The sequence below is a fragment of the Strongylocentrotus purpuratus genome, unplaced genomic scaffold (assembly GCF_000002235.5).
Source record: "Strongylocentrotus purpuratus isolate Spur 01 unplaced genomic scaffold, Spur_5.0 spur5_scaffold_7, whole genome shotgun sequence".
Taxonomy (NCBI): domain Eukaryota; kingdom Metazoa; phylum Echinodermata; class Echinoidea; order Camarodonta; family Strongylocentrotidae; genus Strongylocentrotus; species Strongylocentrotus purpuratus.
Window position 1 is genome coordinate 37,418,416 of NW_022145613.1, and position 27,858 is coordinate 37,446,273.

The 27,858-nt window shown below is 35.5% G+C and overlaps 2 protein-coding genes across 2 annotated transcripts; both read right to left on the reverse strand.

Annotated features, from left to right (window-relative positions):
* Window positions 1-2,322: 2,322 nt before the first annotated feature.
* Window positions 2,323-18,080, reverse strand: LOC576786 (myosin light chain kinase, smooth muscle). The gene is made up of 12 exons (XM_003724454.3): window positions 17,932-18,080; window positions 13,354-13,383; window positions 12,719-13,018; window positions 8,043-8,072; window positions 7,176-7,260; window positions 6,779-6,878; window positions 6,062-6,165; window positions 5,165-5,306; window positions 4,497-4,690; window positions 3,760-3,912; window positions 3,212-3,332; window positions 2,323-2,423 (listed from the first exon to the last, which is right to left on the reverse strand). The coding sequence occupies exons 2-12, from the start codon at window positions 13,361-13,363 to the stop codon at window positions 2,373-2,375; spliced, it is 1,290 nt and encodes a 429-aa protein (XP_003724502.1). The 5' UTR covers window positions 13,364-13,383; window positions 17,932-18,080; the 3' UTR covers window positions 2,323-2,372.
* A 3,311-nt stretch (window positions 18,081-21,391) lies between these two features.
* Window positions 21,392-26,323, reverse strand: LOC754388. Its single transcript, XM_001178994.4, has 2 exons — window positions 26,059-26,323; window positions 21,392-23,483 (listed from the first exon to the last, which is right to left on the reverse strand). Exons 1-2 carry the CDS (start codon window positions 26,063-26,065, stop codon window positions 23,110-23,112), a joined length of 381 nt encoding a protein of 126 aa, XP_001178994.1. The 5' UTR covers window positions 26,066-26,323; the 3' UTR covers window positions 21,392-23,109.
* Window positions 26,324-27,858: the final 1,535 nt, after the last annotated feature.

The window sequence follows — 27,858 nt, forward strand, 5'->3', positions numbered from 1 at the left end:
ACAAGACAATAATATCGCGTACAGAATCGAACTGGAACATTGTCTTACTTCCCAAAACCAGTCCCTTGTATTAAGAAAGCACATTTCAGTTGTCAAATATGAACATACCATAACTCTGATAATGTTCGACAACATAAAACTTCCAGTGGACTGTCCTTGGCTTGTTCTTGGAGGGGTTTCCCATACTGATCACACCTGCTGTATACTCAATGCATTCCAATATCGTTTTCTCTACCTAAGTGCACCAGTGCGGGTCTGGGAAAATACGACTATCTACACAGCATGTGCATCATATTTTTTTCATGTTTTTCCCCTTTATCTCTTTTTCGATTTTTATTCATGTTTTTCTTTAAAATGCCATACAGATTCTGAACGACATTTTTTCATTTTTATCATTTTCACATATAATTCTACAACATCTAAATCACTTGTTTTTCTACGACACAGTGTTCCCTGTTCATCTGTTATTTTTAATCTTTACATTCGAGTTTTGACATATCAATTTTGCTGTAGGTATTCGATACACACAAGAATATGGAAGACTTCAGAAATGTCTACAAAATCACAAATTCACATAAAAATCACTTTGTCCCTTATTTATGTTTATAACTTTCACGTAAAAATGATAAAATACATCACAAAATATGAAAGAACCCAAAAGAACAATGGAAAGAAGACATGATTTCGTGCTTCTGATATAACAACGTTCATTTTTTGTCGATTCAATTGTCCAGAAATCTGTTGTGTATAACTTATATAAGCATAACAATAATTAACTGTAATCTATCTGAAAATGCATTATTTGGGGGGGATGAAAATCCAGAATATTTAAGTTTCATCTTTACAACGGTTGGGAGCTAATCTACAATAATGTTCTATAAATTATATCAATGCCATTATCGTAGGCATACTAAATTATTTCCAGATTAATACTTTTATTGAATACACATGTTTTATTATCAATGCATGAAAAATGTAATCTTTCACTTAGTCTTCTCACAATGCAATAAAATCAAAACATCAATCAATAAATCAAAAGTTTGGAAAGCATCAGTAAGGTTTGCATATGCAAAATCCTTTATGAAGAGAGGAAGTAGAGGAAGGTACAAGTTTGTGAGCACATTATTCCTCCTAGACTTCTCTCAATTCTGACCCGCCAACAGTAAAGACAGAATTCCATTGAACGACTGGTATAGGTCGTAAGAAGATCTATCTTCGGAAAGAGGCTTATTTCCCGAGCTTTATAACAGTTTTGTGCACTTGTGCTAAAATAATGTTTTGATATACCAAATGTAGGCATACTTCAGTGACATTAACACTATCATAAAGACTTGTAGATGTATTAGATTATAACATAATAATCTATTTTAGGAAGTTACAAATTTTCTAAACAAAGCGACACAATGGTATTCTAAATCGGCAAACTTTACCCCTTTTAAAGATGTAAACCTGTTAGACAACGATCCAGAGACTCAAGGGTTTATTGAACTTTGATATATCTTAATGCACCATGAAATATCAGCAATTCTATTTTTTCTCTTTCCCTTGTATCTCTCTCTCTCTCTTTCTCTCTCTATCTCTCTCTCTCTCTTTCTCTTTCTCTCTCTCTATCTCTCAGCCCTTCTCTCTCTCTTTCTCCCTCTCTCTCCCCTCTCTCTCTCTCTATCTCTTTCTCTCTCTCTCTCTCTCTCTTTCTCTCCCTCTCTCAGTGTCTCTTCTTCTCTGCCTCCCTCTTTTTCTGAATCATAAATGCGAATTTGGATTTGCATATTCATTATTCGATCTGATATGGCATCGTGGAATAGTTGAGAGATTGTTTCCTCATAAAGAACCGTCCTAAAACACTATACGATTATATTTCTTAAGTAATAAAACACGTAACAAAAAAATTATTCTGTCAAAGAAAAAAAAATCGATTGTGCTCGACATCTCAACTTGAAAAAAAAATAAACTGGCAAACATTTCGAAGTCAGGTTAGAGTATTGGTTTGAAAGCTGAGGCATTAATCAAAGATGTTTGAAATGTTATGTCTGTCTTAATTAGCAGTAATTAGCGGAGGTCCAAAGTGTTATTGTTTCCAAAGTATGAATAGATTTTTTTCTTCTCTACTCTCGCTTTCAACCCAATTGCTACAATCCTGACTTCAAAGTGAATGCCTTAACATCCATTGTGATTAGAACAAGGAATTCCAATGGCGGATGAAATTGAACGTGTCTATGGACAACCAGAGTCAGAATCCTCCCCTTCCAAGTAAGTGGGCGGGTCTTGTATCGTGGAAGGTATCCATGACAACTGTTGAAATGCTCTAATAGTAATGTACAATCTCTCTCGCTCGTTCTTGTAATGCTCATTCAATTCAGTGATGGTGTTATTTAGATAATTCGTTTTACACGTATCATGGCTCTTACTGCATTGAACGCTTTCTGCAAAGCAAAAGGTAGAAAAATGGCAAAATGATATAGGATTAGCGTGCTTCGACGATAACAACTAATCTGGTAAAGCAGGCCTAATTGAATTTAAGTTTGTGGGATTACATCTGAAAGTTTCAACACTTTGTAGGAAATGTAGATGTGTACTGAAGTTTGTTTTATTTTTTGTAAAAGGTCAACTAATCCTCTTTCATATGTTACGCAATATTTTATGATATCGATCTGCATTAAACAATATATTGATATGAAATAAAAGTATGTTATATTATTGAAATGCATGAATCAATATTTCAGGGATAAATATGGCGAAAGCTTTTTATAAAGACCACTCAAGGGAGATAAGAATTTTGTTATATGTAGGTGATCATGGACAATTCCTTGATAACGCACACGTTTAAATTTAACACTCTACTCAAGGGGGAAAAATAGGCTTTATAATACAGGTGGTCTTTCTATACAGGTGGTCACTAAAGCAGGTTTCATTGTTTCAATGAGTAATGCAATAACACTGAACAATACATCAACCAAGAAACTGGTTTGTTCTTTAAAGTAGAAAAAATAATACGCGGGAAAACACAAAACGCCTAATTTAGAAAAGTCAAGCGTACACGTTTTGATAATAACTGAACATCCCAGTTTATATACCCCTTTGCATTAAAAAAAAGCTTATGTTGGCAAATTTTTAACCCTTTGATGAATCGCAAAAGATAGTCACTTTGTTTTTGCATTTGTGGTGTGACGCCCCCATCCATAACGCCCCTGTTAATCAGCCTTACTCTTACCTGCCATCTCCTCTTGATGATATATTTTTTCAACCTAGCCTTAGACAGAGCAGCACCAGTTCCTACACCCTTCTTCGTCAGCCATTCAGATTCTAAGCACTGCGGGCATGTCAGTCTGTCACTAAATATATCAAGAGAAAATAAGGAATGAAATTTTTGTTCTTGGAATTACTGGTGTAAAATGGAGTCCACAGCTATGGTAAAAGTCATAGGCAAAAAGAAGAGAAAACTTACATTTTTTCTTAATTAATCCTTTATCCCTATAACCATTATACATAGACTAATTTAAAATGGATATTCGTCAGGACTTTTCTGATTTGTCAACAAATCAATTGTTTTACAAAATCCATGATCTTGGTCAACACTTTTGAACCCTTTGTTTAATAAATAAATTACAATACAACATTGCTATACAAGCAACTTAACAACACTATTTGTATACCCTGATATTATCCCAGTGCTACATGTACACATTGGCCTATTACGGCTTCCACCAACAAAATAATAACGGCATATTCTCCTGTATAAGCTTGCAGGAAAATACTTACTTCTTTTCTTCCACCAGCAGATTTTCAATGAATTGCTTGGCGAGATCTGAGATTTCATCAAAGCACTCGTCTTCGAAGTCCCACTCAAGTTTGAGGATATTACTCATTGTCTCTCCTTCATTATCTCCCATGAATGGTGAAAATCCACTCAATCTGTAAGAACAACAGAAAACACAGTGTAAACATAAATAAGAAACAGAGCGAAGACAATCAAGACCGTGATGACAGCGTGAAAACTCTGAACGTAGATGAGACATAGACTAAACACAATGTGAACCCAATTTTGAAACACTGTGAATATAGCTGAGACACAAAGTGAATGACAGTTTAGAAACCCTGGAAACATTGCTGAGAAGCAAAATAAACAGTGTGTTTATCAAAGCTCAAATGCGAGTAATAACAGTATGAACGCAAAATGAACATAATTTTAGAAAAGAATTTTGAGCATAGTTGAGTATCAGAATTAACACGATATCGAAACAATTTAAAAACATTGTGGTCATAGTTGAAAAAGGGAATGAACACAGTATGTACACAGTTTACACATATTGTGTACTTAGTTGAGATATAAAGTTAACACAAGTGTGAGCATAGTGTGCAAATTAATTGAGAACATTTCTTATTATTCTTACAGGAATTGATACTTCCAGGTCCTTATATTTTTTGTTAGATAATGAACAATTCGACTATTTAAGAGTCAAGACCCTCAAAGAATGTTAGATACCCCCATCACTCACAAGATATAGCAGATAACACCCACACTCCACATGTCAGTTCCGTAAGCAACGTCGTCATATGAAACTACTTCCGGGGCAAGAAATTCTGGAGTACCACAGGACACCTGTAGATTCTTAGTGTATTTCTGAGCAAGACCGAAGTCGATGATTTTGATTTTGTTGCTGTTTTTTCTGACACAGAGAATATTCTCAGGCTGTAAAAGAGACATAGAGAGTAATATTATCGACATCGTGTGAACCTACATTACAGTATAGCTCTTAGTGTATCCTTAAGTTATTTTGCTATTATTTTAAATGACATTATATATTCTAGTTTTTCTGAACCTAACAGTACAAATGAACCTACATAGATATATAATTTCTTGATAAATGTACCTTCCTACTTCTTTGAATAGGAATATAAGGTATGACAGAGTTGCCTAGGCACATTTTCAAATAGAATTTATCTGAATTAGGAGTACTTGGAATAAATCATTGATTTTTAACTCATTACTTTCAGATACTAACGTTAAAATGCAATAAAATGAATATGTCTGATTCCCGTGTTTGGAATAATTTACCTTTAAAAATATGATGAAATAACCAATTTAGCAACTAGAAGAAGAAAAACAACTCTACTTCATGCATGGAATTGGTACAATTGGGATTTTAAAAAAGGAGATCATTACCTTCATATCTAGATGAAGAACACCCTTTTCATGCATGAACTTGACTCCTTCACATATTTGCCTCATGAGGAAGACTACTACAGCTTCTGTCAATTCGAACTCCTCGTCGACCACGCGATCGAATAACTCTCCTCCTGAAACACTGAATGAAAAGAAAAAAACGTCATCAAATTTGTGTGATTTCGTAAAATATTCAACAAGAGATATCAATCATGTAATTTATTGTATATTTGATTGTTGTAAAGCGCATAGAGAATTTATTATTATGCGCTATATAAAAATTACTTTATTATTATTATTATTAATATAAATCTTAGATAAGTCAGCACGTGCATCACAGATGCCTGTCATTTACTTAAAATCAGTGAAAATTTCGTCACCCGAATTAAGATCATTCAAGTTTATAATTGTCTAAAAAGGTCTCTAACCGTGAATACCCAGAGTGATTGTGTATTATTCATTTCAGCTGAAGCTTTCGTTTAGACAAATTGCATCTTTATAAAGATCATAAAACTATGACTTAGGCTAGTTGCCCTATGGTCATTTCCCTACACTGGCTATAGAAGGGGTGATAATATGATTTCATGGCACAGTGTTAATGCTGATGAGGCTATCATGGGTAAACAATACATCTTATTGATATTGTTATCATTATTATTATTCTTAGTGCTATTATCATTATTATTATTATTATTATTATTATTATTATTATTATTATAACTATTATTATTATTATTTACTAACATCAACCCACGACCAACTACTTAGCCAACTTCACCCCTAAAACTCAATTGCAACCATGACGAAATCCGTTTTTCTTTGATGAAATCAAGAGCAGAGAAATATCGCCTGCTGAGGTGATGAGGATGGTTGAAAGAAAGTTAAAGTTAAACTCACTATTCGAGAATCATAACCATGTTAGACCCGGTAGCGAATGCGTCGTACAGCTGGAGAAGTTTAGGATGCTGGAGGATCATCATAATTTCGATTTCATGTTCAACCTACGAAATGAAAGAAGTGGAAAGGACGTCATCGTGTTAAGTTAAGGATGTTCTTTGACATGATGGGGTTGTTTATTGGTAAAAACACGATAACTTCTTGAATAGCACAGTTAATCTAGTTTGCTACATGATTGACACGATGTGTTTGGTTATGACTGCCCATGCTTTGAGTTGTTTCAGTCTGATTGATGTCTCCTTTTCGAGTTCCAACTTTAGCATGTTGGAGTCACCTTTATTAAGTCGATGCACGACACACGCAGTTAGTTGACTGTAAACCTCGAGTAAGCTTTCTTAATGGTACTTCAAGGGCGTCTAAAGAAGTTTGAATCTCGTGAACAGCATTTTATGAAATCTTTGAATAATTTACAATGAGATGAGTTTTTACGCAATGAAAGCCAATACAATCAGGGTAGTTCAGGACAGCTTCAAACGATAAAATTCTGATATATTTTCTTTTAAAGGAGGAATCCTACCTTTCTAATATTAGTCCTTTACCATAATAATGATAATAATATTCTGATACTATGGATATTTCTTGTTTTAAATACGATAATTACATGAATGTCTTTTACAATCTTAGTAAAACATTTACAAAGTGAACTCTCTCTCTTACTTCTTCCTTGTCCGCTGGTTTCTCGGCCTTGATGAATTTTGCTGCCCAAGTCTTTTTCGATTCCTTTGCGATACACTTATTTACAGTGCCGAATTTTCCCCTGAGGAAAGAAAGAACAGACAAAGTGGTGTAAAACAGTTCTAAATTTTAATTAAAAAAGCGAAGAACGGCCTACGCTTGCGTTCACACATGCCAATTCTAGCTCATACACTTGATTTTAATCTCATTCACTATCCATACATCGCGATGCTTCTCACCTGTCAACAGGCATGGAATGCAATGAGACAGACACTAAAATGTGTCTTTGAAAAAGGAAGCGTTTTCAACAAGATAATATACATTCATTACATTACCCCCATTCTCGTCATAAATGGTTTATGAGATGAATGAAACATACCTTCCTAATTCCTCCCTGATTTCATAGAACTCTTTCACATCTTTATTTTGGACTTTCACGTCCCTTGGCTCGAATGCGGCTTCATCTATTGAGGGGGGGGGGGGGGAGAGAAAGCACAATCATTTGTACTAAGCGCCTTATAAAAATTAAATATTATTATTATTATTATCATTATCATGATGTAAACATGTAGTGCTGCGTTGAGGATTGAAATCATTTTTCTATAATATTCAGAGGCGTTAATTTTTGTAAATGAATACGATTATTTATATTTGGTATAATTGATTATAGGATTATACCCGTTCAAATATGGAAAGCATTAAAAAGGGCTGTATTACCTACTTGTATCGCGTTTTCATTTTCTACTTTTTAATTGTGTAATGAATTATGCATTCATGCAGGACAATCAATCTCCGTAGTCTCCGTTGTGCATTGTCCATAATAGTGTCTCCATTCGGGCAGGGATCGCGGAGTAAAACTATGCAGGAAGACCTACTTTGATCATTATAATTTGGCAATATAATATGACACGATGGTATTTTTGGTTTCAATTATTTGCATATTAAGATTGTGTAACAACTATCATACTTCCATGTTTTTATATGGTTAGTTAGGCTAAAATTAGATTAAGTTAGCTTAAAACCAATGATGTAATTATTGCTTCTTCTGGATCTTATCAACTTTGTTTGTTTTATTTGATGCGAAAGAGCGCTTTGCTACTTCTTAATTTGAGTTTGAGCAATACCTAAGAAGGAAAAAAATATAAAGTATTCAACAATCAAACCATTTTTTACAAATGATTCAAATTTACATAACATGCAGATCAAGTTCAATAATATTGTAATAAATTCATCAGCTGATACCTACCTGGCTCGTTCTCTTCGTCCTTATCGGCGTCTGTGGAAGATCCAATAGAGAGAGAGAGAGAGAAAGTCATAGTTACATTTTGTTTTTTAACCATACTTTATTATTGCGTATTAGGTAAAAGTATTGAAGTATAAGGACAAGGTAACACACGCATGGTCGTATTCTATGATATTCTAGAAGTATGATATTTCCTTTACACATATGTAATTGCTTCATCCTACCACCATTAGTCCAGTTCAGTCAGTAACCCTTGCCCTTTCAACCGATATGATTAGTGTTAATGAGTTCCATGAGGATCCGTTTAAAATCTCCAGACCAGATTAATCTTAATAGAGTATTATGACATAAAGATAGAGTTGACGGCTGGTTGATGAGTTGAGAAACGGGAGACAGGTTCCAGGAAGAAGGAAAGGTCGTGTCATCAGAATGTCAGGTATGTTATATCACTGTGATGTTCATGACGTATGTTCATGGGTGGCTGATGAAGGCGCTAGGGGGCGGGTTTCCCACTCATACAAGGTGCTGATGATCTAAATACATGATATGTATGTCCGTGGTACTGAGAGGGTTAAATGCTGGTCTAAAATGACGTCCAATCGTGTTGTTCACGTGTTCACAACCTTGGATTATACTCTTTTAAAGAATAACAAAAACAGTTGATAAATGTAATGTGATCGAAATTTTATAATTGGTTGCCAAATATGATCTAGCTTTACAGTACATGAATTCCTGGGATTTTCTTCCAAAAAGCTTAATTGTATCCTAAACACATTATGAAACATAAACATGGAAGTAAAGGTCAAGCACATGGAAATATATAACCCCATGTGTAGGCGTATCTTTCTTTAGAGCACATGCAAACATTTAATACACATGTTAATTTTGTTCACCTCCGCGGTTAAGAAAAGAAATCACAAAACTGCCCAGCTTTACAGGATCTATACATTATATTCTGGGAATTTCATTATGAAGATAAAAGATGCCGTTTCGGATCAACCTGAAAGGTAGGACTAAGAAATGAGAACAGATCTTAGGTTTTTCAACCTGTGTACCAGCAAGTAGAGTGCCTTACATGTGTCATTTGAATTCATCGTGAAATTTAAATTCAGTTCAGTAATTCAGATTGAGAACAGAACCACTGTTTTCACGGTTATTCAACTTCATTTTCGATAAATGAATATTTATATATATTCGAAATAAAGCACGTATTTCCATATGAATCACAGCTCTTACACAACGGGGTAGTTACTTGACGATTTACCAAACAATTAAGTATCTTTACCAATATTTTATAGAAGTTGATTCTTTCCAGGTTTGAATTAGGGATTTAAGCAGTGTATTGTGATTTGTTTTTCATCACAGGAGATAGTGTGTGTTGATTTATCATTAGGCTGTTCATCTCAATCCATCAAAATAGTCTCTTGACATTTACCAGCAGTCATTTATATTATACCAGGTACCCCCAATCATCATGGTAGGTCTAGGGGAAGATTATAAAAGCGCCTACCAACGAAGTCAAGGCCGGTCTAATGGAAACCTTTTGGAGGCTTATTTAATGATCTACGTATGTCAGAGTTTGCTCGAACTGCCCTTTCAATATTTTCTGATAGTCTGATTATCTATTCTTCTTCTTTTTTCCCTCTCTCCCTATTTCACCCTCACTCTCTTATTCTAGATCCGTTTTCCTCCCTCGTACATCCAAACTAGGATTTTATTTGTTTCTAAACTGATTTTAAATTCACCTGCATTCTCAATTACATTCATGAAAGTTAACCTTCATCTTCTAAAGATATTAACTTACCTCACCTAAAGTAGATTTCAAGACTTTTAATGCGCTTGAGTCAAAATGGACCAAAACATATTAATATGTAATATAGGGACACATTCATTCCAGGCGCAATTAATACACTATGCTATCTGGGGTGTAAGTTTATCCTTTCAGGTCTATTAAAGGTTTACAGCACATGCCATGGTTAAATGTGGTCAAGGATAACTCTTTTTCACTAACAGAGTGTTAAACTTCAACGCATGTCCAAGCACTACACACAACCTTAACTATCGTCCTAACCTAACTTGAAATCCGTTGGTACTCTAACAATAACCTTATACTGACTGACACTCTCCCACTATTCTGCTACTCAGTTTGCCCTACAGATCTATTGATATAACTGGGCTATTTCATAATTATAATACTAATAATAGTAATAATAATAATTATTATTTTGTTTACCCAGGGGAGCCCTATCAGCATTATGTATGTTCATCCTGAGAGCCCTGTAATTACTATTTACCGAGCAGCTGCCAATTACCCATTTACACCTGGGTGGTGAGTAGCAAATGTGGATTAATGCTTAGCCAAAGGAAAGTAGTGCCAGATTGAGATTCGAACCCTCAGCCATTGGAATGAGAGTCAAATGAATGAATCACCCTACCACGGCACTTACATTCATTTTTAAAGGGATGTCTTGTGTGAATGTTATCAGCATTAAAATGATGTTGGATACCGCTTGTTATTGGCTGATGTAGTCTCTATAAAGAAGGGAATGGGCCTTCCTTTTATGACCGTGTTATGTTGTGTCTAAGCATGTCGGATGTTTGGTGGGAAGAAAAGGTCTTCAATGATTGATGATGTCATTTTAGATGGTACTTTAACTTGCGAGCTTTCACTAACTCGATCTGTCATTATTTGTTCATGTAAAGTCTGTTGCATCAACTTGTACTCGCGACATTCCAGAATTACTGTCAGCTAAACAGGGGACATTCCTCCTCTCACAAGCTTCTTGAAGGGAGTGATCTAGTCCTGCTAATACTTGGTCGCAATCTCGCCTGATGGAGTCGTTATGTTGAAAGTTTGGAATGGTATTCCAGAGATCTAATTTTATACCGCTACCCGCCACTGCTTGAGGTTTCGGCCATTAGATGAAATGATCATATTAACATCATCAGCACTACCGCGTACCGTGGTGCAACGCTGCACGACATTAACGGGAAATATTGAGATAGCTTTAAAGAGATCAGGGCCTGAAACCTAGATAAAAGATTCTGATGCGCTCGTCTCGCGTTACAAAACTTTATCTTCTCTGTTTTTAGATTGCTTAATGTGAGCTACTGTTTTATAATGTTTATCCTAATTGTAATTCTCGACAGCGGGGATAGTTGGTTTTATATTTAGCAAGACCGTAAGGTTGTGTCGTTATGGACTAGCCACTTTCCGTTTTCTTCATTAGTTTAACACTGCAGACGAGCAAACAAAAGATTTAAAGATTCTGTTATAAGAAACAAAACGAAACTGTTAAGAGGTTCATCATGATTAAAAAGGCATGGAGGTTGAGCCAAAAAGAAAAAAAAAAAATTTTGAAAATGGGTGTGTTTCCGGTTACTAAGATCTTAGTAAAGGGGGACTTCTTCAATAAATACTACTTGGAGATGCGTTTTAGAAATGATAAAGGTTGGTGCACCTTCTTCATTGTCATAAAGCAAGTATCTTTCCATCTGAATAGCTCTCCCGATTAATCAGGTCAGACAACTTCAGTGAAATAGAATGACTGATCTACAGACTGTTGGCGACAGACATTCCAAACTGGTCAGCTTCAGATTGGACATTAAAGACTGCACAAATAAGATTCAACCTTAACAAGTTACTGCTAAGCCAGTTGTCTCTGTCCTTTGCCCTTCTTAACGTCATCTGTTTGGTCTATCAGTGACTAATTAGCCAGCCGCCGGCTCCATGCAGCTCTTGCAATGTCATCCTTGCCAGTCAGCTAGGGTAAGAGGGGCACGTGGGATTCTTCTTCTTCCACACAAGCTAGAGGTATATGTAAACCTTTGCATCCTCTATCCGAAGTTCAATATACTTAACTGTTGTCAATATGTTTTATTGATGAAAAATGCGCATGAAAATGTATGCAGAATTTGAAATTAGTTTACGGTCCTATTCATTTAGCTTTACGTTTTGATAATAATATTCAATTTTTCCCCGGGCCAATATTACATACTCGTGTGATATTTCAGATAGGTTTTCAATCAATTTTCCCCGGGCCAATATTACATACTCGTGTGATATTTCAGATAGGTTTTCAATCAATTTGTTCTCCTCTGAAGACACTTAAGCTAAAAAGCATGTATGCGATCAAACTACTATAAGATGTCTACTCTTTATAGTACACAATAACAACATAGAAATGAAAACAATGACCATGTAAATGCAAGTTTTGTTTCACACCTTCGGCCCAATATTTTATTTTAATCAATTTCATCTCATTACACCCTTTCTCATCTTGTCTAACACCTCTCCTGCTTTCGATACATGAAGATACCCATTTACACTAGTTTATGAATTTGTACTCTCTTGTCCTTTCCGAGGTTTTTCCGATTCACTCTTTTTTGTAAAATGCATTCATTTAAATCGTGGTCAAAAGGGGTATCTATTAAAATAATTATATGTATGTGTCTCCGACATGTCTTACCAACTTAAAGTATTTTCATCCTAAACTGTATGTTAACATTTTGGTAAATAGTTCCTTAGACATGAATTGAACAAACATAAGGGTTGGTTAGTCAGGGAAGGGGAAAATAATGAGATTCTGTTTACATAACAACGAATTTTACCTAGTACATAAGTATATCTAAGAGTGAATTAATACGCGAATGAATAAACAAATGGTTTTTTTTCTTACCGCCTTCACAAGGTTCAATAGGATCCGAGATGGCGCTAGGCTTCGACTTTCCTTTGGCGTTGATACAGCTGACCCTGAACTGGTACTTCTTGCCTTCAGTGACTCCCTTGCAGGCATAGCTGGTACTGAACACATCTTTAGCGACATTCTTCCATTTCTTCCCACCATCCTCACTCATCTCCACCATGTATCCTGTCACGATACTTCCACCATCGTACGTGGTTCCAGCCCATACCAGGTTGATGGTATCCTTGGTGCATTTGGCTGCAAAGGGCTTGTCTGCCGGTGGCTCAGGGGGTTCTAGGAACAGAGATTATGATATAACAACAAGTCCAACTTTGTGATATGACCTTAACATTTACAAGACTTGGTGAATATGTAAAAGCGATATGTGATCTGTTGAATGGAAAGAAAGTCAAATTGGTTTTCTTTGATGTTGCCTGAATATTGGTTATTTTCAAATTCTCGGGGCGGCACCATCCCCTTTTTTGCGCTAATGGAAGTGTTAAGATTTTAGAAAATAAATTCATTTAATTTGTTCGCAAAAAATTGAAATGGGAAATCTTTGCTATTCTGTCCATCTTACATTAAATACTCTGTGCAACATATTAATACTTGCATTATAATCAACTTACCAGCAGGCATCTTGACTTTCGTTTACTCTTCTGCAAAAGAATGAACAAAAAATAAAAAGGTAATTAAAATGAGACCAAGAATAGGTCTAAAGAAAAATAGTCAAATTTATTCACACCAGGCTTAAGCCACGTTTCTAAGGTGCGTATGATAAATCTCGGACAAGTAGTGCTTTCATATCTAAATGCGATAAGAAGTAGGGTGCCTACGACGACCATCATTGTCTTCCTCTCAGATAATGCGACCATTTATTTCATAAATTGGGAAAATCTCTACCATTATACGGAAAGAAAAAACAACTTTATGTTGAATCACTGAAGTCACTTCTTTTTATGGTAAGATTTTAACAGCAATTAGAATGGAGTTCCAAGTTCTGTCTTGTTGGATGTTTGGTGGTGACATTTGCGTGTTGCGATTGATCTATGACGGATAGTCTTCCTGTTTGACAAGGAAGAAGTGGGTTGGAGACAAGCAGGTGATACTAAAAACAAACGCGGATGGTTGAAAGACCTCTTGTTTACTCTGATAACAAATATCACTTGGAAAACTTAATGGCACGCAGGATTATTATCTCAGTAAGACAATAGGGTTACATCCGAGCTGGATTAATCAAAATATTTTGCAGTGCTAACAAAGACATAGCGCCATCAGAGCAAAGTGAAAGAGTTTTTTCATGGAGGGGAAATAGGGTGCCTCTTTTTCAACACTGCGCTGTTTTGAATACTAGAGACTCTTGAAACCTTGCATGAAATGTGCATGTGTATTGAAGATAAGTAAGTTAATATAATATTTATATGAACAGAAAACATAAGAAAATATCCACATATACAGGAAGTTTCCAACTTTTTTTTGGAGTAAGGAAGTTCCCTATACTTCAGGGAAAGACAACCTTAGGAGTGCCTCATCTTCGTCAAACTGACACCTAACTCCTCGTACTAGCACCTAACACCTCGTACTAGCGCCTGGGTGAACCCTGCCATTTGACTTCACCCAACTTACTTTCATGATCGCCTTATGACACTCATCCTGGGAAAACAACGTAACAAAATCGATGGAAATGGTTTACCAGGTCCTTAATGATTCCCATTAAATGAAGTATAGACGAAATAATGACGAACATAACTTCATTTGTTGATTTTGCGTAGGTTTATGAAAGAGGTTTGGTCTTAGTTTAATTATTTGTACACAGGTAAACCCTGTCAGATTCATCAGCATAGAGCTCTTTTTCAGCACGGCCATGATTATGCAATAAAATAAATTTTAAAAAAGAAAGAAAATATCAATGAAATGCCTTCCATAGAAAAAGGGAAAACAACGAAGAAATATTCAAATAAACAAGATCAAATCAAATGATTCGGAAATCCATGTCTGAAGGCTTTACAGCCAGACCCGCCATTTTGTTCACATACATCATTAGAGGGCGATAGATGCACTGTTTTGTTTTGAATTTTATAACATAATATTCATTGAAATACAAGTAACAATCGTTGACAAATAAACAAAACACGCTAAAAGGCTTGCTGTACTAAAGCAGTCATTGTAACAAAACAATATTTTACCCCTTATGTTAATATATATATCGCATATAATCATGCCTAGCTCGTTTTAAAACTCCAAGAATTGTAGCATATGTTTAATTCAAAACAAGCTCTCTGTGCATTACAATTTCCAAATAATTCTATCTAATTATTTTGTAGACAAAAAGGATCGCAATGAAACAAAAAAACAATTTCACTTCATCACTTTCGACCTTTCGCCCAATTCTTTTAAGAATCTTACCGAAGTGGTTCTGCAGTGATACCGAAATGAAGTAGTCCAAGATAACCACTCACGAAAAAGACAATTGGAGAACACTTTTACTTCACAGATCTCCAGACGAATGATAAAACTCGATGGACTCGATATCGCAGTGACAAGAAATAAGAAGAGACTCTTCCGATAAAGCAATGCACCCAGGAACCCTCTTCATGAAATCACGGAGGACACAGCGAAAGGGCAATGACGACCGAAGCATCGATAAGGTCATATGGCAAACGACTCAAACAGAGGTGTGACGTCATCACATGGGAAGCATGATGGCATTTTCCGGATACTGTATACAAACAGCTCAGTGGGATCCCTTTTATGCATGAATTTTAATCAACACATGAACAACTGTCTACCATGTACAGAAATGAGCAAACTGGAGGAAAAAATGAATCTAAACCTCATTTGGTGTTCATTATTTTCGTATCTTGAGTATTATAGACAAAGAGTGGTGTTGTTTTTCTTCAAAGGATAAAACTATATTTTATAAACCTATTCTTTTACAAAACTTTGGAAAGCTGTCTTAAAGTGATAAAAGGGTCTTTTTTGTTAACCAATCATAACATTTTGCTCTTAAACAATAGCAAATTAAAAAAACTTTGTAGCTCATGAATAACTTCAAAATTCATGAAGGTTGTGATATTTTGAAAACATATTCTTCAGTTTCTATATTTGTTAAGTCATTTCCATCTTGTTATATAACTGCAGGACAATACTACTCTGGTCTGTGAGATTCTATTTCGGAAACATGGCTCGAATTCCTGTGGCTTCTATGCTTCTTATGTTACTTCGAGTTATTTCGGATACTCTATTCGCTGTTTCCGAGTTCGGGAGACCTTCACTTACGTCATTGAAAATGGTATGAGCCCACTTAGATGGGTCTTCTACCACGCCACCTCGAGCTGCCACGGGTCAACGTGTGACCTCAAGCAAAGGGGCTATTAAGGATTCTATATAGGGGGTGGGGCACTTTTTCCGGAAAATCTCTGATAAGCGCAAAAATGTGTAATTTAGAAATGTCAGAATTAGTATAAAGGTAGGGTTAGCTCTCCCCTTAAATCCGCCAATATTCTAGTATATTTAGTATTGACAAACTGTATCTTTCTAAAGACAAAACGGGTGGTAAAGGACATAAACGTTGCAAAGAAGAACTTCTATGATAGGATAGATGACAAAATAAGACAAATATTTGTAAATAGTCAAAGGGAGAATCATTACCTCATTTTAATAATTATTATGGCCTACATGAATTAAATTCAAATTACGTATATTTCATGGTAATGTTCGCACATGACGACATGTGATGCAATGGGCTATCGAAACTACCTGAGAATGATTTTTGCAAGTCTTTGTGATCATGCTTTAAAAAGGGAATTAATTTATTCTGCCTAAAATACGATCTGAGAGAAAAATGTCTCTATTTGGAATCAAAAAAGGAACTGATATCAATAACCGGGTCCGACAAGTGACAATGAAGTTAGGAACGGGTTAAATAATCGTTTAAAAAAGGAAAGATTTCAAGTAGAAAATATTTGAAGTAAGAACTTGTAAGGGAAAATCAAATTTGTTAAAAATAAAAAGTAAAAATGGGGGAAAGACACTATGGGAACGGAGTATTTAACCTTACGGAAATTTCGTTGTTGGCAATCTCATCCTTTCGTGGGAATACAGAAATTTACGGAGAACATTGTAAGTCCTAATCTTTACTCATTACCTTGTATCAAAGCTAATATTCAGCGATAAGTGATATACAGATATTAGCTCTATTACTGAAAATATAGTATATATTGTGGAAGAGAGGGTGAAACATATAACCAAAACAAGTATCAGCTGTTAATACGATTTAAGTAACCATCACGTATTAAAGGCATAAAGTATTCAGAATAACGAACGTTTAGTGGAAAAAATGTCGACAACTTTCCTCACGAAAAAGAAGTCAAACCAACATGAAGAAATGCAGTAGACGAAGCAGTTGGCGTTATTGATATGATATGAATAGATAATATTAAGTAAGTCAATTGGTTAAACAAAGGTGACGGTATAATGAGAAGCCAAATAAAAAGCTCAAGTTTCAATCAGATTGCATTACAAAGCGATAGAAAAATAGTTGATGACATCATAAATGGGTTTTGGGATTCTGACACAACAATTTTGTTCACTAAATAAAACCACTAAAAAAATTAAATTGCTGAATAATTCATGTCAGAAAATAGTTGGTATGGTAATACGATTGAGTCATATCTGTTATATAATTTTTTTAATTTCTTATATAAAGGAAAAAGAAAACAAAATCTGCGTATCTAGCTGTTGAAAACGAGAGTACGACAGACGGATGAAACGAAGAAGAGCATACTAAGACTTGCAATGAAGCGGTCAAATAATTACACAGAGTTGTTTTTGCTGACAGACAAAAGCGGAAATAAATTTGTTGAAAAACAATCAACAATATGAAGCAGGCAACCAAAGAAAAAGATTGCTAGGATTCTTAATTCTGAACTAGCCTAGATTTTGTCTACATATAGTTGACGTTCTAACCAAGTAGATATATGGTTTCTCTCGCTTTGCATTCTTCACATTCCAAATACGGACAGGAAAAGCGAAGAAACGTCCGACCCAACATTACACGCTCATGGCTGTCCAACCATTTTGTCTTTTGCATTTAAAGTCACATTTCTTAAAAGCATTTTACGAAAATCTCCACGCAAAACGAAACTTTACTCAAAAATGTGAAATATAAACACGAATTGTAGTGCGAAAAACTGAAATTATCTTACCAGAAAAGTAGAAAAGGGTGCAGTTGTAAGTGTTAGGCTTTTGCCGAAGATACTTCCCCACGCCTGAACTGAGCTGAGTCCCCTTTCTCTCGTACGTCTAGATAGAGAGAGAGAGAAATCACAATCCCACAATGCTTTGCAGCGCTGGGGTCGATGGGAGGAGCTAACTAAAATGACAGGTTATAGGCTGCTTGTGCATGTATCAACTATACCTTGTGTTTGCGTGTGTGTAAAGGAATGGAGAGGTTTAGAGAGAGCTTGCTTCCCCTATTCTAGCCCGATGAGAGGAAGCTTAGACCCTAATACCTGCTGCTTACAGTGGTATGTGTGCAAATCAAGCCACTCTCGTTTATACACTAAATTGAAAGTTGAAGGATGTTTCAACTTCAATTATTTTCCAGACTTACAAAGCTTTCGATTTTGTTTGGCCTTACTTTACGGGTGATATTTTACAGACCTAATTTTCTAAGGAAAAAAAAATTATACAAGGTTTTAAGATCGCCCTATTGTAGTAGTATAACATATTAATTTGATTATATTCGCGAGGCTGAACTGAAAGAAAAAGCATCACTAATATGTTCACAAAACAAACATTTTTGTTTTAAAGATTTCTATTTAGGACTAAATGTAAATCTAGATATTATATTTTGTTTTGCAATAATGAATATTGTGTATATCATCATATACATTAATCAAAATTTTCATTTAGGCAGTTATATTTGTTTATAATACACTTTCTGGAGAGTGTTCATTACATATATCGCAGTGCGCTATCCGATATATTACACGATGATTTGGCGCCCAACAAATCGCTCACAGCATAAACACCGCACTGCCGGAGACGATCCCTGAACATCGGAATGACAGGAATTCACTTCCATGTATGGTAATGCCCGGGCTTACTTCCAACCAATCGCACGCGCTCCCTACGGGGTGTGGCTCGAGTGCGGTCCACTCACTACGGGAGTCGCCGCACATATTGGTCGGACTGCTAGCGGGTGCTCGATTTTGTTCGGCGATTCGGGGTCGCGCTCGGAGATGTGACAGGCGATACACGGGTCACGGTGATGTCATATGATCACTCTCACTCACTACATCTTCTGATAGAACAAAGCAAACTTCACTGGCCGTCTCCTTGGATGAGCGAAAGTTGTAGCGCACACAATTTTTTGTAATAACTTGTATTTGAAATCTAAAAAATATTATTACGATTAATTTGATTCTCGACATTCTCATAACTCTGTCCTTAATATTCACAAGTCCCCCCCCCCCCCCCAATTACTGATATAATCCTGGATCTGACCCTGCTACTAGTAAAATAAAATTGTTGTGCCGAATAACAGCATCCAATATTTCCAATCATTATACTCCTAGATCAATGACCTCTTCCTAGCATGTGATGGTAAACGGCTATAAAATGATCAAACCATAACAAAAGAATTTAGTGTTCATATCGTTATTTAATATGTTTATTACCTACTTCTTCTTAATCTCCAGCGACTTCAAATTTGTATTAACTTATTCTAAGATCTCCTTTATTCAGATTGGAGAAATCTTTTGACGATATCGAAATTAAACCCAGGGACTTATGATGCCACGGTGTTTATCATTTCTAAATATATAGATTTGCAAATTTTAGAATGATTTAATCGAGGATGGACAATAAACTTAGACCGTGGTATGTCTGACCATCGTTTATCCAGTGCGCTTAAATGTTGAATAATGAGAACGTAACATTCTGAAAGAGTTTAAAATTAGATGCTAAATTGAATGCGAGTTTACAATAATTACTTTCAATTGAAAAAAAACAGACTCCTCGGTCTGTTTCTCTCTCTCTCTCTCTCTCTCTCTCTCTCTCTTTCTCTCTCTCTCTCTCTCTGTCTCTCTCTTTGTCTCATTATAATTGATGTCTGCATGTAACTATGTCTGTTTCTTTGTATATCTCCCACTCTCTCTCTCTCTCTCTCTACCTACCTGCATGCCTGTCTTTCTCTCTCTCCGCCTCTCTGTCTGTCTCTTTATCTCTCCCCTCTCTCTATCTCAACCATCTGTCCATCTTCTTTTATCTAAACTATTGTGACTTGGATTTTTGCTCCCCTATGTCCATTCTCCCTTTCTCTCTTCCTTCCCCTCTCTATGTTTCTCCTAGTTTTTTTAGTTTGTATTATATGGGTAATCGCAATGTACTTTTCTACTTTAAAAATTTTACTCAAGGTCCCAGATTTTTCAATCATGAACAGCCTCCTTTTTTCTTATTCCATGAAGATGAATCTAGATTAGCAATACATTTCTAGACGGGAACTGAAGAAAAAAGGACAAGAATCCATTTTTAAAGTTCATAAAAAATGAATCTTATGACTTGCTGATCAGATTATTTTTTATATGTGCCACAGACATAAAGAAAATAATTTATAATTATGTACAGACGTGTTCGAACAAATGGTGTCTCATTCTGCCCGCTTTCTTAATGAATGAAGTCCTATTATGACTTTATGTTAGATCTTGTGGTTAGAAATGCATACATTTCTTTATTATAAATATACATGTGTTTATTAGTTCACATATCTCGTATAATTTGAGATCATTTTATTTTTCATATCAAATTTGGGAAATTTCAAATTGATGTTAGTCCTATAGCACACATGCATTTCTCCAAACATATGTTTTTTCATCTGTGATCTATAGTAGATATCAAACAAACACAGTTCAAGTTCTACTCCTCTCTTTTTCTCTTTCTCTCTCTCTCTCTCTCTCTCGCTCGCTACCCCCTTTCTGTTCTGCCTGTTCTGCCTGCCTCTCACTCGCTCCTCCGTTATCTGTCTTGTACCTTTTAAATGTTAATTTCACTCCTTTTTCCCCCTTCCCATTCCTACATTTATTAACTACCCCATCCCCATCTTCACCCATTTTTTTCCTTCTTAATTTTCTCCATCTTCTTATCGCAGCCTCTCTCCCTCTCTTTCTCATTCTCTTCCCCTCACTCTCTCTCCCTTATTCGATTTCTCTCCTACTCTTATCTTCTCTTTCTAGCTAACACACACATACTTACACACACACACCCACACTCTCTCTCTCTCTCTTTCTCTAAAGCTCAGTCTCTCTCTCTCTCTCTCTCTCTCTTCTCTCTAAAACTCTTTCTCTCTGTCCCCTTCTCTCTCTCTTTAACTCACTCTCTCCTTTTCTTTTTAGCTCATTTTACTTTCCCCCCCCCCCCTCTCTCTCTCTCTCTCTCTCTCTCTCCCTCTCTCTCTCTTTAACTCACTCTCTCCTTTTCTTTCTAGCTCATTTTACTTACCCCCTCTCTCTCTCTCTCTCTCCCTGTCTCTAACTCATCCTCTCCTTTCTCTTTTGCTATTTTCGCACCCACCCACTCACGCACACAATCCCTTCCTCTCCTTCACACGTTCACCTACAATAGCACCATAAATATTTGTTTTATAGTATGAAAAGTACAAAAATGTATATACATAAATGACGCATGGTCTGTTTATTAAATAGTGAAGATAACTATCTAAAAGTTGCTGCATGGGACACAAACATTGGAATATTTTTGCTCTCTTCTCTTGTCTCTAGTATCCTAGTGTGATACTACCGTTTATGATAACGTGCGAGACATGGTCACTTGAGAGTGTTGTATTCATTTACAAAGTTGTTTTCCATCCTTTGGGTATTTCATACAAAACATGTTTTAACTAATTTTGAATAAATAGACAAATAATGATCATATTGAAAATAAATTAGCAGATATCTCTTGTTTATTGTGATGTATCGATTTCTTATATAATGCACACTCCAAAATTGTATCGACTATCATTTAGTGACGTGGGGAATCGAGATACTACATTCTAAAGGTATGTTGAATTACAACAAATTTTTGCTCACTTAAAAGGAAAATTGATACAGCTTGACTGCTGGGCACATAAAACAAAATACATGAATTGAAAGTAAATCAAAGTCAGGCAGTTTTGCTGGTAGTTTGTCGGTCAACATAGTGTGTCAGAACCGTATATCAATATAACTCATTTCATTTTTGCAATAAATATTTATCGCGTTTCGTGTGACAGAAATAAATGTATATAACATATAAAATATTTCTATCTCAAGTGCTGTGTATATAGCTGTAAGTTGTGATTTTGTAATTTGTAAAGATGTAAAAATCACCACTTTCAGTCGGAAATATGAATTCAAGAACGCTTAGGACTTGAAGCTTACTGAACAATGTCCGGTGTATTTCTACCATGGGTAAAAAGTACCCCTAAACATAAGAATATTCTTACGTTAAGGAATTAAGAAGAGACAATTTAAAGATTTACAAAACACATGCTATATAGCCAACGAAATGATTTGCAATTTGCACACACTACGACACTTTGCTGAAAACATTGAATAGAAATATTCATATAACAATTACAAATAGATGAAACAGCTGAGTAGTGTTTTACTGAAATCCTGATATTCTGGAAGACATTCTTTTGCCTTAAGTCTTCATTCCAAATATTAAGCTCAACTTTTAGTTTTACAACCCGAAGTAGAAAAGTTAATACTATACATATTTTCTTATCTCCATCAACTTGTTTCCTTTTATTTTATATAAATAAGCCAGAGAAGCTTCAGAAACAAAAACTCTCAAAACCTAAATGTCAACCCCCCCCCCCCCCCAATAAAAAAATCAAGTTTATAACCAAACTTCAGAAATGATAGTTTTTTAAATAGTGTACAATAAACTTTATGAGCTCTTCATAATTCACCTCAAGAAAAAGCGAATGCAATAAAATAGAATAAAATATCATTCATATCTTAATGCAGTACTCCACTCCTCGAAACGGGTTTTAAATAAACTTTCTGCCTTATCCCTCAAAATCGTCACAGATAACACCAATTGCACGATTATACAATATTTTATGGAAATAAATTAACCCTTTTGTTGTATTATTTTGATGACTTCAATTTCCACTTTGTGATTTAACGATTGGTAAGTTTGTGGCACGAAACATATAGAACGGAAAATTTGTTCGTGTTTGGAATATTGCCTCTGAAACCAGCTCTCTCACTTTATGCAAGCGAAAGAGTCATTACCATACAAAGTGAAAATTAAGCCGACCCCATTTTGACGCAGAAAAAAGGGCGTCGTTTAAAAGTGACTGATGGCATAAACTTAGTGATCCTAAAGGGCTTAAATTAAGCTTTGTGCTCCTTCTTCTTGATTAGATTACGTGCTGTATCAGGAAGAGGCTCGATAACAAGATCGCCTTCGACTCTTGATTCCTCTCCTTTCTTGTCCTTGGCAATACAAATATATTTTCCGTCATCAGCCATGACGAGCTCCTGAAAGACGATCGCGTATGTGCCGGAGTCCGCAGAGTCTTCTTGTGAGATTCGGACGCCATCGAACTTGATATCAACCTCGTCTCCGTACTCGCCTTCTTCGTCAGCGGTGCAATGTTTCCATAAGATGCTGGCTACTTCTGCGGGATTGCTGATCTCCACCTCCAGCCTCTCACCGCTGCCTTCTAGCACCTGCGTAGTCTCCGGAAGGGTCTTGGAAAACAGCACTGTACACAAAGAAACAAAAATAATGCAAGGAAAGGATAAAGAATAGCTTATGTTCGTTCTACTTTAAATTACGTTCAAACCTTTATATGATATCTTGAATGTGATCAAATTCCTGTCTTAAATAGCTCCCATGCATTACCCTTCTAACCTTTATAATGACTGGGGGAGGGGAGGGTCATCCTAAGTTCACCCGTGTGTAAATTACTACCAGCCGACATACATGTGTACCCAATGAATACTTCAAAGTCTTTAGTTTTCGCAAAATTTTACACTAATGGACTATCGACAAGATCAACGCCCCTTTTTCATTTATATTGCATAGACCTCTATAAGTAAAAAAAAAAAAACTGTATAAAAATATTATCCATCGTTTGAACTCCAAATTTGTTACTGTATTATTCTCAAAACGCAAATTATTATAAAGTGATTGGTCAGTTAAATGTGGACATTCTTGAGATGTAAAATATGGACAGTGGCGCAATAAGCAAATTTGATTTCCCGAAATGTACACTCCAATAAATTCCATCAAGGTAATTAGGATCATTTACAAACTCGAACATATTTTATGAAACAGGAGTCGATCTCGATGCGATTGTTATCAGGAGTAGCAACCGTTACGCAAATTATCATACCGATTATACTTGTATAGATACAAATAATTATCAGCCATTTATCTCGCGCATAATGATGTGTAAGAGACAACTCCTAACTTTAGTGATGTGTGCTGCTAATATCGTATTTTGAAACATAATAATGTATTTCAACAGGTAGATGGAAGGATTAGGTACATGAAAGTAATTGCGAAACTTACACATTAGCAGAACATAAGGTCAAGAGTCATTGAAGTTTCAAAATAATTACAAATTCATGCAAAAAATGACAAACATTGAAAAACACTGGACACATAATATTATATGGGTATGACACAAATATGTGGGCAAAAGATATGCCCAAGTATGAATTAACTGAAATATGAGAGTGTTTCGTAAGCAATAACTCGAGACCAATCACCTTTTTTACTGCATGGCAATTTTGTAAAAAAATGATTTGATGTCAAATTAATATTTAATATATTAATTTCTCCCAAATTAAAATTCCATTTATAGGACAGCTTCAAAATAAACACCAATAGCATTACAAAAAAGAAGGAAATCAAGATATTTCGCCCACATGTCTATGTCTTCAATACAAAGACAATTATTGTATCATGATTATCATCCAGTTCATTGCAAAAACATATTTTTTTAAAAATTGCAGCATTCTTTGGCAGAAGGTCTATTTGATCATTTGTGATTTTGCTTTGAGGGTCTTTATAATTAATAAGTTTAGGAATTCCTAATAAAATAAAATTGTTATGTAAATGTATTTCAAGGTTACAAATAAAAAATGAAATTAATGATAAGACAAATGTAAAAGTTAAATGACAAGAAATGATCCCAAGCATCAAATTATCGTGATAGAATCCAGAAGTACATGGCTTTGATTACTTTTTGCAGGAAATAAAGTTCGTTATTAAATGATATCAATTAATATCTTCTCAGATGACGTAAAGCTTAATGAAAAGCATGCATTCGTGGGGACAAAATAGCTCAGAATCACTTCAAATAATATACATTATGTCAAGTAACTATAATAAGCGCAAAATAAAACATCTTAATGACAACCAAGGCAAACATATTTTAAGTGAGCAATAAGGGTTACATAAAATCTTCGACAAAAACAGTCCCTTTCAATAGTTATGGACTAAGAAAGCCAACCCAACACGTCATTCTCTCTACTGCAGCGCGACAAAGGTCATTGTCCTATGACCTTTGACCTCCTAGGAGAGGAGATTCCAGAACCAGTACTCACATGTTATTCTACAAGGAATTAACGAATATGAATCAGTTAATTAATTTGACAAGCTCCTTCCATACACATACGGAGCGCAGAGATCATATGCCCTTTTGAATAACGTTGCATCTGAATATGCACCATTCTATAATATAATAATTGGTCAATCATAATATGCAGTCTATGCGATGCATGATAACATGCGTATAACAATTTTACGGGATATTAATGATCCTAAACAGTAACAAGCGCATAGTTTAATCAAAATTGATTTTGTAGAACGTAGAATAGTTAATGTATTCCGAAAGGGGGGACAATTAAAGGCTTATAGCATCGAAATAACTTAATCTGACTAAGAACATGCAAGAGAAATCCACCACATTCCACTAGCTCTCACATGCAATGTTACGGGGAGTCAAAAGACCAAGGTTGAGCCTACGAGATCCTTAAAAGGCATTCCATTCAAGCACGCTCACATATACATCTCACGATACATTTACCTTCCTGCAAAAAAAACGTTTATGAAGATCCAAGAAGCGAATTTTGTCCACGAAATTCAATTCTTTCCGTGTACGTTACATAATGACACAAGTTTAGATAGAATGATACGCATTATAGTGCAAAATGGTGATAGATTATAACGACCAGCTTAGCCTAAGCGGTGTGTGCGTGTAGAACATGCATACCTCTCACAATGTGAACAAATTTAAAAGATTTAAAGGTTAAAATATATAATCTTACCACTCATTTTTGGTTGATATGTCAGGCGTCGACCTGCCGAAAGAGAAGAATGTGATTAAAATTGATGAGTTTGGATGAACTTCGAGTGGATTAGGACCACAAGAAAATCCGAACCGTGGACCTGAATTGGTAAGAGAAGAGAAGAGGACGGAGTGAGGAACCGAAGTTAAGAGATGGTAGGCTAGACACGGATGTTGGGATTCATCAGGCGATACCACAGACAGAAAGAGGGGAGGAGGGGAGGGAGGCTACTAAAGACTGAAACCTAACGCGGGTTAAAGGTTATTAATACACACGCCTGCAAATGTACACGCACACCCAACTTAGACTTACACAACACACACAGGTTTGGGTACACACATATAGATGTACAGTAGTATCTTTGGTGGAATCCGAAACACGCAAGGAGAAGCAAGGAGTGTAGGAAAAACATTGAAAACTCAATCCTGACCAATCACGAGTGAGGATACATCCTATGCCTCGATGTGTCGAGCTTTGTAATTGGCTAGTGAGTAGTTAACCCATGAAACAGTAACCCAGCTGTGTGGGTGTTGAATGCTACCTGGAAGTTTCTAAAACTGAATTGAATAAACGGTACTGTGTGTTGATCATTCTTACCCAATGGACTTTCCATATTTGTGCATTCTTGGAATAACAGTTCATCATTTTAAGAAAACAAAGTATCAAAGAACTCATTTACACCAGTACACAGACAAGAACAGACAAAACAAAACAAGCCAGGTTAAGAAGACTTGAAAGGAAAACATCAACTTTATACAATATTGTATTTTATAACCTATTTTCTAACTGTCTTTTTGTTCTCAAGTAAAAGCTGTTTATAATATAAATATGAAAGAATAAACCTTTCAACTGCAATCTCTTCAGGATTTAAAAAAAAGAAAAAGAGAATGAAGCTACACATCTTCATTTATCATATCATGTTATATTTTGGAATATATGGAATCGCATCACCAGAATGATGACTGTCTGGAAGGCATATATGCAGTAAGTTAAATGCAGGGGGCTAACCTTAAGAAAGTATTTCTTATAAAAATACAAACTGAAATCATGCAATACAGAACTAATAACATTTGAAATTTCTATGTTCATTTTTTATTAGAAGGGAATATAATTCTAAAAGTTACATATTTCCGCTGTATACGCGTAATCCAGGCTCCTGTCAAAAATACGAGGATGTTTTTTCTGCCTTTTATTTGATCGAGAAAAAAAAATCGATTATGAGACACTTCATGAAAAGATAAGATTGTATTGGTATAAACATTCCACTTCCTATTGTTTTAAACGTAACATGAATCATGAAAAGAGCATTTTTATTGTTTACTTTCCCTTTTTTTTACTAAATGCATTATCAAATATCAGTAAGACACAAAGACATATAGGCCTATGTATATTTTGGAGGAATTTTCACATTTGCATGCAAAATTGTGATAATAGTTATATTTCTAAGCCATATTTTGACACGTTATAAATTTATAACCGCATCCATCTGTTTCCACCTCTTCCTTTTTCATTCCTTCTTTTCTTTTTCTCTCTCTCTCTCTCTCTCTCTCTGTCTTTTCTCTCCTCCGTTCTTCTCTCTAAATATTGTCGCGTAGTTCACGTGGCAGAGTAATTATCGACAGTATTGTCTTTTTGTCTATCAAAGAAAGGAATGCCCAACTCGGTAACACCAATTAAAAATTCTCCTCACAGCAGGCCGTCAGCCTACTGTCTTGCTTCTGTCATTATGAATCTCTAATCACGTCAATATATTTTAGCGGGCACACTCTACGACTATAT

Excerpts from the sequence above, each read along its gene's own strand:
- LOC576786 (XM_003724454.3), bottom strand. Across the intron at positions 5,307-6,061 it reads ATGGTTATGATTCTCGAATA|TGTTTCAGGAGGAGAGTTAT; the intron begins GTGAGTTTAACT and ends CTTTTCATTCAG. Across the intron at positions 3,333-3,759 it reads CTGCTGGTGGAAGAAAAGAA|TGACAGACTGACATGCCCGC; the intron begins GTAAGTATTTTC and ends TGATATATTTAG.